The sequence below is a fragment of the Erigeron canadensis genome, chromosome 9 (genome assembly GCF_010389155.1).
Source record: "Erigeron canadensis isolate Cc75 chromosome 9, C_canadensis_v1, whole genome shotgun sequence".
NCBI lineage: Eukaryota > Viridiplantae > Streptophyta > Magnoliopsida > Asterales > Asteraceae > Erigeron > Erigeron canadensis.
This window is the reverse complement of record NC_057769.1, coordinates 32,986,732-32,998,811: the sequence shown is the minus strand read 5'-3', so window position 1 is coordinate 32,998,811 and position 12,080 is coordinate 32,986,732. Positions and strand designations below refer to the sequence as shown.

The window sequence follows — 12,080 nt, the reverse complement described above, 5'->3', positions numbered from 1 at the left end:
CTATCTCAATTCGTTTTGATTTCTTTGGGCCACTATTTTCTAAAACAAGTTTTCCTTTTCATTTTGATTTCTCTTATCCAATATGGTTTTCCTATATACAGTTCACCACAATGTATTGTGTATTCCTGTAAAATGGTTCACACGTACAAGTTCTAGACGATAATTTAAATTTTATCGAATATATTCTAACCAATATGACCCTGTTAGAAATTGATCGTATTATTGATGATATATCTATCCCTCAATTCTTTCAACAATTATTGTTCTAAACTTTTATGAAATCTTGTACAAATCTTCAAAGTCTAAGCTAAAGTTTCAAGAAATCGATCATTGACACCAATGTTTGATGATTTTGTTTGAATAATATGAAGCATTTACCCAAACAATCACATACAAATCATAAAAGAGATCAAGTATACAAACCCCACCATAATGGCCATTTCCACCACCACCATTGGTACTATTCATCACCATGCAATTATTCCCTCGATCCCTAGATCAATTTCCATCTCATCCCACTATGAACATTCCACCTTTGACCATATATCGTCGTCCAACAGGACGGGTTCCTGTTGGTATTATTCATAGGAGGATACGGACGTTGGTAACTGGTGGAGTGGGGTTTGTGGGTAGTCATTTGGTTGATAAGTTGATGGCCAGGGTTGTGATTGATATTTTTTTTTACTAGTAGGAAAGAAAATATTGTGCATCATTTAGAAATGAAGTCCTAGATTTGATCAACCAATTTTATTGGACGTTGATCAAATTTATCACTTAGCTTGTCCTGCTTCCCCTATTCATTACAAATACAATCCTATCAAGACCATCATATCCTTTTCTAAATCTTTCTTGTTAAATATTCTTACTTTAATCAAAAAATAAGCTATTGACGTCAATAGAGTGTTATACATGATCAAACCGCCAAATGTATACACAAAACTCCGGTTCTATGCACTATGTTATTACTTCTTTTTGTTTCATTACATGGTATCAGATCGAGTCTAACTAAAGTACGTTTCTATGACCTACCGGATCTAATTGTAATTGAAGGTTTCTTTTTAGTACTTAAAAACATTATTAATTATGTGCTTTTAGTGATCTGTGTATTGATTTCTTGATGTTCCTTAAAAAGGATAGGGATAACGGCACCAGAGTGTAACCAACTATGACCAAAAGGTTATATAATGTAATCAACTACTCGACAAGCTATGTAGTGTAATCACCTTTGTTTTTTGGGTTATGTCATGTAAGCTACCGGCTACTTCAAGTTTCCATCCGGTTAAGCCAAAAATAAACTTAAGGATAATGACACCGGAGTGTAACCAACTATGACTAAAAGGTTATGTAGTGTAACCAACTATGAACAAAAGGTTATGTAATGTAACCAACTACTCAACTAGCTATGTAGTGTAACCAACTTTGTAATTCCACTAACAAAAATAAAGTTATAGAATTATTCATTTCTTTTGCTTCGTTTATCTTCTTCATTTTATCACACGAACTATGGAACACAACCCAATGAGAATTTAAACCCAAATATATTAACCTACCCGATTTACCATATCATCATCAATCAATATATCTTCTTCTATCTATCACTATATATCTATATCTATATAAATTTCTCATTCGCCGTCGTAGACAAATGGTTTCACCATGTCGATTCGTAGAAAAGCTAGAGAGGTCGCTTGTTGCCGTAATCTTCAAAATCAAAACCGTCGCCACCATGATCAATGTGGTTTACTTTGTGTTGGAGTGTGATCATTTTATTATAAATCGCATGTCCGGGAATAATTTAAGCCTACGGGGTCACACGAAATGACACGGTAACTCGGTAATATTAATTGATATATTAAAGTAATATATTGATTAGTTTGATCACGAAATGATTAATTAAACATAATTAAAGGGTTAGTTATATTTAATTGATTAAAGAGGAGGATTAAAATGTGAAAATCGAAAAATGGACTTGGACCTAAAGCCCATGTAGGGGGACGGCACATTAGAGGCTCATTTAAGCCTTTATGTTGCTTATTTTCCAAGATATGTTAACCCTAATTAAGCCCTATAAATAGAGGCTTAATTCTTGGTTTTTCATATACTTTTTCACATAAGCAAATTCTCTCCTTTTTCTTCCTTTCTTGGAAGTGGCTGAAATTCCTTCTTCTAAGAGGGGTTTCGACTTTGAAGTTTAAGGTTCAAGCAAAATGTTTGTTTGGTTTGTGATCGAGTACTAACATACGTTATTCGGGATGTCTAGTGTGCGATCGTAGAGGGGTTTTGCTTTAAAATCAATTCTATTATTTGTTAATTAATTTGATTGCATATTTGATTCGATTTCTTCCGTTGCGCTTACTCGTGATCATATGGTTATTTATGTGTTCATATTCTAACACTTTGTAGAGAAAAGAGGTGTATATATATATACATTAAATATAATTGTTTATATATAAATATTTAGTAAATATATATTCTTAATATATGTGACACGTGACCCCTTTTTTTAATTAAAAAAGAATAAAAATGAAAGTGGTAACCGACAACCTGTTTCCCATCCGGTTGCTTACATTACATAACCCAACAAACAAAGGTGGTTACACTATATAGCTAGTCGAGTAGTTGGTTACATTACATAACCTTTTGGTCATAGTTGGTTACACTCCGGTGCCATTATCCCATAAAAATAAAGGTGGTAACCGGCAACTTGTTTTGTATCCGGTTGCTTATATTGCATAACCCAAAGAACAAAGTTGGTTACACTACATAGCTAGTCGAGTAATTGGTTATATTACATAACCTTTTGGTCATAGTTGATTACACTCACGTGCAATTATCCCAAAAGATATAACAAAGACCTTAGCTAGCTTTGACTATTGAAGGTTCAACTTCAACATAGAGCTTTTCGGAATTTATGATTTTCATATCAACTTGACAACTTCAAGATTGACTTTTTTTTCTTTTCTTTTTTTTCTTTTTCTTAATATTTTATAACAATCAACCTAGCCATCCATATATTTCTGGAAAACCTTTTAAAAACTCGCATGAATTTAAAGTTGAAAATATTATGTTTGACCTTAAAAGTCAAAGTGTAATTTGACTTTTTGGATTTGATGAGGCATAGTTCATATATGCTAAAAGAAACTCTTTTTGGTTGCGTGGCTTCTTCATTGGCATTTGTATTGCCGGATTGGCAGGTCCTCTGACAACTTTCTGTGAGTCCGACATTTAAATTGCCAGATTGAACTTGTTTTATATTACCGTTTGATCATCTTTTTCCCTTTCGTTCTTGTTTTTGTGAGGTTTTTTATTGGTGATTTCCTTTGACAACCCTGGATAGTGGACCTTCACAATTTTTGAATGAAATGTTTTTAAATTGTCTCTGCAACTATTTCTAATGAAGAAGATGAACCTTTTGTAAAGCTTTACACTTTTGCCCCTTGAGATATTTAAGCAAAGTACTATAACCTAAAATTTTTATTTTATCCCTTATAGTTTTTCATTTGTTTAAATCTTACCCAATTTAGATAAAAAATTTTATATGTTTTTTAATAAGATTAAGGTATATGAAAAAAAGTTGTAGATTTTGAAATCTACTTACTTTTTAACCTCCGTATTAGCTTTAGATAATTATTTTTTCCCATCTACCAATATCTATATAACAAGGTCTTAAATTCTTTTATGAAGAAGTAAGGACCCTTAGATGAGTCTTAACTTTTAATCACAATCCTTTGATCAATATAATAGTATTGTTATCAAAAAAATTTCAAGTGAACACGATATTAGTCCTTCTACCTTATATAATTAAACCTTATATATTTAATTTTATAATAGTGGATTAATATGTTTTGGTAATTTTTTAGTCCGTATCCAATTTAAGTAGAATTCTTACCTATAATTTTACAACTGTGAATTCATATAGAGTAAGTAAGTAACTGCTCAGTGCCGCCTTCTGCGGGTTTTGAGCCCTAATACCTCGACGGTGTATAGGGGAGATTAAGATTTTCAGTTTCTACCTAAATGGTAGAAAAGGCACTCCAACCTTTGCATGGGATGAGGATCGAACCCATGACCTTTGTTTCCAGAGACAAGGATGTTTACCACTGATCCAACCATGTTGCTTACAACTGTGAATTCATATGTTTTAGTATATTCAATGTACGTGCAAATTGAAACTCAAAGTGTTTTTTTTTTTTCTAAACCTATCATGATCAATAAATTAACTCAAGTATTTAATATATAATAATGTAAAAGATTTTTATTCTTTTTATTAATATTGAGTGAATCTGACAAGCTTAAGTGGTGTTTGTTTATGACTTAATAAATCAAGTCATGATTTAATCAAAAATTCTTAATCTATTAAGTTATCAAAAGTGTTTGTTTTATTGACTTAATAAACAAAAAACAACCGTATTGACTAAATTCATACAGACGTTATTTATTCATTCAGTCACTTAATCAATTCAATCATTTAATGGTTAAAAAAACAAACAGGCCCTTACTAATCAAGATAAAATTACTAAGAATTGAGTTTGTAAGTTTGTTATCATTGTGCTTCAGGGCTTTCTTCCACGAATCAGTTTCACCTTTCATCTCACAGGGAAAGCGAGGCACACAATAATATATAAAAGAAAAGGGAAGTTTCAATCCGGCAATGTAAATGTCGGACTCACAGAAAGTTGTCAGAGGACCTGCCAATCCAGCAATACAAATGTCAGACTCACAATGAAGAAACCAAGTAACCAAAAAGGTGTTGCCACGTACAAATGTTAAACGAATCCGGCAATGGAAATGCCCGATTGAGGTGAGTTGGACGAATAATACTACTTTCATAAAAATTTTTACCCGAAAACTTGATTGACAAAATGATTTCCAAAAATGTCCACTTCAAAAAAAATTCAGTGGTTCGTAGAATGTTATAAATGGTTTTTAAAATCTTTAGGTCAACGGACTAATGGCACTGATGGAAAGTGAGCATATCGGGTCCTTCAATTTGGGCAATCCAGGCGAGTTCACCACGTTAGAGCTCGCTCAGGTTTGTCAGCCTTGTATAGTTGTATGTATAGCCAAGTATTACTGTATTAATCATTTTAGGCCAAGACTATCTATACTTCTCTATAAAACAAACTACCCTCTCCCCTTTAAGTAATTAAGATTTTGAAATGACTATATTACCAATCTTCTTTATTCACTAATTTAAACATCTTCACCTATTTACCTACAATACCCTTAATAAAATAAATTACAACATAGATCCTCCAACCCTTAAAAACCATATTAACCCATCTTACATTAATTAATTTACATTCACCACCACGTCACCACCACCGTCACCGCCGCACATCGTCGCCACACTACCGCCGTCGCCACACCTTCGTCGCTATCACTATCACCGCCGCATCGCGCGGGCGTCCCTCTTAGGGATGGCAAAAAAAACCCGAACCCGATGGGAAAACCCGATAACCGAAAAATTTGGGGCGGGGCGGGGCAAGCTTATCTGGTTTCGGGGCAATTATCGGGTTTTTTATTCGGGTTCGGGGCAGTGACTGGGGCATGGTTACCCCGACCCGACCCCGATAATATATATATATATCATACATAAAGTATAACTACCACTAAATAATAAGAACTACATTGCTTCTTTGTTTCACAGTTCACATCGCCAAAGCCCACAGTCCGTTTCAGCTTTTATATTCTTCAATTTACAAAGAAATGAAGTTAGCTTTTGTTTGTTAGTATTTTCGATTAACATTCTGCATCTTTTGTGTTAGTAGAAAGTCTTTGTTTGCTACTTTGCTATAACAACAGTCAACATTCTGTTTGATATTCTTTGCCTAATATCGGGTCGGGTTTCGGGTTTTATAATGGGGATCGGGTATCGGGTCTGTTTTGGGGACCATTTTACCCCCGATGGGGATCCCCGATAAGATACCCGACGGGGATCGGGGCGGGTTCGGGTAGAGGTTTTCTTATGGGGTTCGGGTTCGGGTTTATCACTACCCCAACCCGCCCCATTGCCATTCATGGTCCCTCTAGTAGATAATAACGTACAACAATTAAGTTTTGAATATCGCTTAAGGCGTTGGCTATGTAACATTGACCATGTAGGTCAATCGTTGACCCTTATATACACCTCGCCTAAGTAGGGGTCTTCATTCTTCGGATTAACCAAATAACCCACCCAATCCATTTGACACTTGTATTATTTGGATTTGGTTTGCTGTTTGGGTGAAACCGAATAAGGAAGTTGTTAAACGGTTTGGTTTTGGTTTAGAAAATTTTAATTGGGGCCCAACCAAAACCCGATTAAGATTTAATAAAAACTATAATAACCTAATTTAAATGGTATTTAATATGACTGTAGTTATTTAAATACGTTGTTCTACACATCTAATAGCATATAGTTAGTTGAATAACCTCACATGGATAAATAAAATGGTGTAAATTGAAATTCGGATTGCATGATTATTCAAATATACTAAATAAAAATTGAAAGCGTTTTTTATTTGGGTAATTCAAGAACCGACCAAATAACCCGAACTTTATTTGGGTGGTTTGGATTGGGTGGTCATATATATGGATTGGGTATTGGGTGGTTTTCTCATTCTTAAAAAACCGACTACCCCAAACCAAATAACTCTATTCACCCAAAGTTCGACCGAATGAACACCCCTACGCCTAAGGGTCACCCTTTAATTACTGTACCTTTACAATATACTGTAATTATGTAGCTCTTTTATATATCTGTTTGGTTATTTTTTAGGTGGTAAAAGAAACTATAGATTCGAATGCTAAAATAGAGTACAGAGAGAACACGGCAGTCGATCCTCAAATAAGGAAACCAGATATCAGCAAAGCAAAAAAACTGCTAAAGTGGGAACCAAAGATAATGCTCTGAGAAGGTCTGCCACGAATGGCGTCTGACTTCAAAAGTTGAATATTCCTGAAAGAAGAAGAAGAAGAAAGGGACATTGACAAATGAGAAAATGATCGGTGTGAAATCCCACATGTATATATATATATAGATATTTGTACATCTATATGAATAGCCCTTTTGGGAAACAAAACGTACTAGAAGATGTCGATATATCGTTAAAAATAACGTGGTTTCAAGTTTTTGTTAACGAGACCTTTTATTTTGAACTCATCATATATTAGATAGGAAAGTCAATTACTACATATATAATTAAACCTTATTTTTTTTATTTAGAAATGTAAAAAAATGAGAGTAGTAAATAAAGTCGCGAACTTTTTTATCCAAAAACAAACAAAATTTGCGTTAAACATTATACTTTACAACTATTGAGCTGAGTGGCGAAACCAGGATTTACAGCCCGGGATCGTTGAACAGTTTCATTATACTAACAAGTGTAAAATTATATACTACGAAATTAAATTATAAGGTTGCCAATTACCTTTAAAATAGAAAAATACATAAAAATAGTACTAGACTAATAGAGTTTTATAATAATTATGGGGTTGTCATACCCACCTTTGGCCACCACATAGCTCCACCACTGTAACTATTTAGTGTTCGTTGTGGATGGATAAAATATATCAAGGATTTATCTGTAAAAAAATTGTGTTTAAAAAGTTAATCTTTTGATACTCCAATATGTTCTACCAATGAAAATAAAGGAATAGATAAGAAAAAGAAGACTAAGTTTAATTTAACTGGTCCATTTCATAGATCATGTGAATTTGTAAAACTATATGTAATTAATTTGTAAACATAACATTGCTCTAAAAATAATTTAAAAAAACTTTATAGTACTTATTAATAGGACGGATCACCCTCGACAACAATTTATAAGTTCAGTCATTTTTAGTCTTTAATTAAAAAAAAGTTATTAATTTTTACCTTATATAGATAAAAAAAAAATGTTACTCTTTTAACTTTAGATGAGAAACTGAATACTTAATTAAATAAAAATATTACAATTTCAAGTATTTGATTTTAAAAAATATTTCTAACTGATTAACATTATAATATCTTCAGTATTTTATAAATAACACTTTTTGTTTTAAAACTTTAACTTTTTATTAAATGCAAATACAAAAATTCGAAACTTTAAAAGAGTAATTAGTCACATAAAAATTTTGAAGCTGCAATATCACATGCATAAAACGATTTATATATGTTAAATGAATAGAATTATACGTTAATTTACACTATTCGTGTATACACATGGTCGGTGTGTGTCTTACTAGTACATTTATATTGTTATGTGTCTTGTGTCAAGGGACAATTAATGGATGACGAAGAATCAATATATGTTTGTGTGAGGCATCTAATTCTTCTGAGAGATCTCTCTCTCTTTTTCTTTTTTTCTTTTTTTCAATTTTGACGATGGATTGTTGATACAATTATTCGTGATGTTAGATTAGTATAATATTCATAAAAGGAAAACATAATGAGGGAATTTTTGTATTATATATGTCTCTTTCGCATCAAATGAATGAAAACTTTTTTAGTTTATGTGGACTGTGGAATATGGAATACAATTCCATCCCAGACTAGCCCAAAACTTTATTCTTATGTAAAGCCCATCTCTACTTTCCACCAATTAAGTCTATGTGCGGCAAAATTTGGTATACTGTACCTCATCCCATCTTTTCATTTTGTGTTTGTTTGGCAAGGGGCTTTTAGGAGCTTAAAAGCCCCGAGCTTTTAAATATAAGCTCATTAGCCCTGTTTGGAAACGCATTCGAATTTAAAAGCCCTAGCCCTAAAAAGCTCCTAAAAGCCTCGAAAGGTCTTTAAAATAAAAGCTCGTAGGAAGAGAGTTGAAAAAAAAGTCTCAGCCCCTAGCCCCAACCTCAAACTCCAGCCCCAAGCCCTTAACTACAGCCCCAGCTCCAAGCTTTTGTGCCAAACTTACCCTTTATCTTTTCATTTTACAACATATCATAATCATATAAATTAGAGAATTCATAATCTAATTAGTATATACTTCAATTCCTTTTGTTACTTCTTTATAGTAGTAGCATATATATATATAGTTGGTGTAACAGAATTGGACCACTAGACCAAACCCACTTTTTTCGGTCACTCAACATCGTATAATTAAGGAGGTTGATCAATTAGCAAATCGTCGTAACGACATAAGCAATGACCCATTTAGGTTACTCATTTATGGTATGTAACGTAGTAAGTAGCTAATAATTTTAATCTTCTATATAAGTAATTTGATATTTTCTTATCTTTGAATGTTGGATAACTAGTTAAAAGAGAGTTGTAAAGTTACCACTTGAAAGCAATTATTCTGAAGGCACTATATATAAAAGGTGTTTGATGATATTTTCTGTCTATATATGTACGTTACTTAAATAAGTTGCAATTCACCACCCATTTTAATTAATTGTGAGATGGATTCTATTGTTCTTGAAGATCAGCCTTGTTCCTCTAGCTCCACCACTTTTGGGGTTGAAGGGGATGGTGGTGGTCGAGCAATTGACCGTCATAACCCCATCATTCGAGGTGAAAAAAGACTCGGTCATCAAGGCGGCCATATACTATTTCCTTCTAGCTCTACTATTACCATCACCTCCACCACTTGTACAACGGACCAAGCCTACCTTGACGACCTCCCTAACCTTACACCTGATCACGTGGATAGCGGCGATCACAAGAAAAAGAATGTTGCATATGCTGCTGAGGATCATAATGAGGTTATTAATAACCCGGAAAGCTCTTCAAGGTTCTTGTTAAGTCATGATGACGACGCTACGTTCAATTACTCATCTTCAGATCATCAATTGGGTCATATTTCGCAGCCACCACAACCTCATGGGCCTCTTGATTCACAAAAGGGAAATCCAAGTAAAAACAAATTAGATGATGATCATTCAGTAGTCCTGCCCTCTTCTCCTCCACCCAAACCTCTGATAATGGCTAATAATAACAATTATGAGGCTTCCAAACACCGCGACAACTCAATGTTTTCTGCTACCCCTAAATCACCTAATTTGGTGTCAGTTCCGCCACCACAGCAACCATCGCCTCCCTCTTCCCACCAAGTTGTGGTCCTAGAAGTATCACTGCACTGTAGAGGTTGTGAAAGGAAAATGAAAAAACATATCTCCAAGATTGAAGGTACACGTACCTACGTATATACTCTCGATCTCTATCTCAATTTAAATGTCATACTTTGACTTTTTAATTTTTTTTTTATAACTTTGACGGTAAATTATTTCGTGTGCTATACAATAATTGATGTAAAATATATAGATAGATTGAGCTTTAGATATATTTTTCATTAATATAACTTTCATTAAATATTATATTATATAAACAAAAATATTTATAGGAAATAAGAGTATATCACTATTGATTAAACAAATATCATTTTTAATACATGCAAAATATTTATAAGATCATTTATTTGCAAAATATTTATAAGATCATTTATTTGTATTTTTCCTTTTTATAAGCGAAGGTTTCATGTATAAATTTCAGGGGTAACATCCTTCAAAATAGAATTTGCGGCCAAAAAGGTGACGGTTGTCGGAGACGTGACACCGCTAGCGGTTCTAACTAGCGTGTTAAAGGTCAAAAATGCAAAACTATTGACGCCGGCAACTATATCATCATGATACGAATACGATCAGTTATCACTGTTAATTATATATAGCATTATATTATTTGTGTTATACAAAAATAGTAAATCAAGTGATCAATCCTGGTATAGTGGTATCTCAGTTTTCTACTACGTACGTACATACAAGTGAAATATGTACATTTTTCTTCTTAATTTATTAGTCATGGAAAGGGTACATTTTCATCACTATGTGAATAAAGTGTTATAATGCCACACGTTTTAGGGTATTAAAAAAAAGCCCCAACAAGTCAACAACAATAATACGTATATCTAATTCTGTTGAAGACCGAAAAAGGTATTAGAAAAAAAATTAGTCACGTACGTCTTATTCTAAGCAAGCTAGAGGGGTCAAATCGAAATTGAATAACATAAAATTTGGGACTGACTAGTTTAATGATATTATTCGGATCGAGCACGAATAACCGTGTAGAATTGTCATGGAACTAAAACATAAGTATTCGTTGGGGTTAATGAGCTCAAGTTAGTCTAGGATGATTTTGTTAATTAAAAAAAAAAAATTAACTATTTTTCAAACTCGCGCGATTATCTTTTACAAGCTCTAGTTTGATAAACTTTTTTAATGTCTCGGGCCTGAATTCGGTGCTAAAAATGATCTTTTGTATCTTTTTGATGATGCAATATACTCCGTTAAAATGCATTATATATATTTCGGTCAATCTTTATAAAGACATGCATATCAAAGTGAATGAAAGTGTACCTTAAATTTGTGTAGGTTTTATTCGAAGGATTTTATTTCCCCTCATCTCTATAATGTATCACTTGAATAATTTCAAGCATAAATCCATTGAGTGATTCCAAAGATAAATTTTCCCATGTCTTTATCAAGACTCGGGGAAAAAAAGTAAAATTAAAAATACGGAGTAAGTGGAATCGGAGATAAGTCATCTTGAAAATGCTTTTGCACAGTCCAATAGTTAGGCCCAAATATGAAAAAAAAAAAAAAAAATTAAAAGCAAATTTAGGTGCATGTTTTTTTATATACACTCTAATTTGAGAAAAAAACTCATTATGGAAAAATTCATGTCTTCATTTCTATAAGTATTTTGTTCACACAAAGATTTGAACCCAAAACCTCTAAGGGGGCCATTTGGTTCGCAGAATTTTTTTTAAGGAATTGGAAATTCATCAAAGGAATCGAAATTCGATGGAATTCGAATTTAAATAGATTAGATACTGATGAAATTGAAATTTGATTGAATTATAATCTTTTTTGTTTGGTTAAGTGTAATTGAATGAAATTCATAATATTAATTATAGAAATAACTATAATAAAATATTTATTTTTTAATTTATAATATTAATACTTTTTATAAAATATAAAATATTATATAAAATATTATTAATATTTTATAAAATAAAAAAAATTTGTAGAATAATATTAGATTTTATAAACTAAAGTTAGCTTTTTAATAAGATTTTTTTTATTAACTAGTAATAAATTTTTATAAAATCATAAATATT

General features: G+C 32.5%; 1 protein-coding gene across 1 annotated transcript; it reads left to right on the top strand.

Moving 5' to 3' along the window:
* Positions 1 to 9,354: 9,354 nt before the first annotated feature.
* On the top strand, positions 9,355 to 10,803 carry LOC122583799 (protein SODIUM POTASSIUM ROOT DEFECTIVE 1-like). Its single transcript, XM_043756173.1, has 2 exons — positions 9,355 to 10,093; positions 10,457 to 10,803. The coding sequence occupies exons 1-2, from the start codon at positions 9,367 to 9,369 to the stop codon at positions 10,591 to 10,593; spliced, it is 864 nt and encodes a 287-aa protein (XP_043612108.1). The 5' UTR covers positions 9,355 to 9,366; the 3' UTR covers positions 10,594 to 10,803.
* Positions 10,804 to 12,080: the final 1,277 nt, after the last annotated feature.

Coding starts and splice junctions, on each gene's coding strand:
- LOC122583799 (XM_043756173.1), top strand. CDS start 9,367: ATGGATTCTATTGTTCTTGAAGATCAGCCTTGTTCCTCTAGCTCCACC. Junction 10,094..10,456: donor ACATATCTCCAAGATTGAAG/GTACACGTACCT, acceptor TATAAATTTCAG/GGGTAACATCCTTCAAAATA.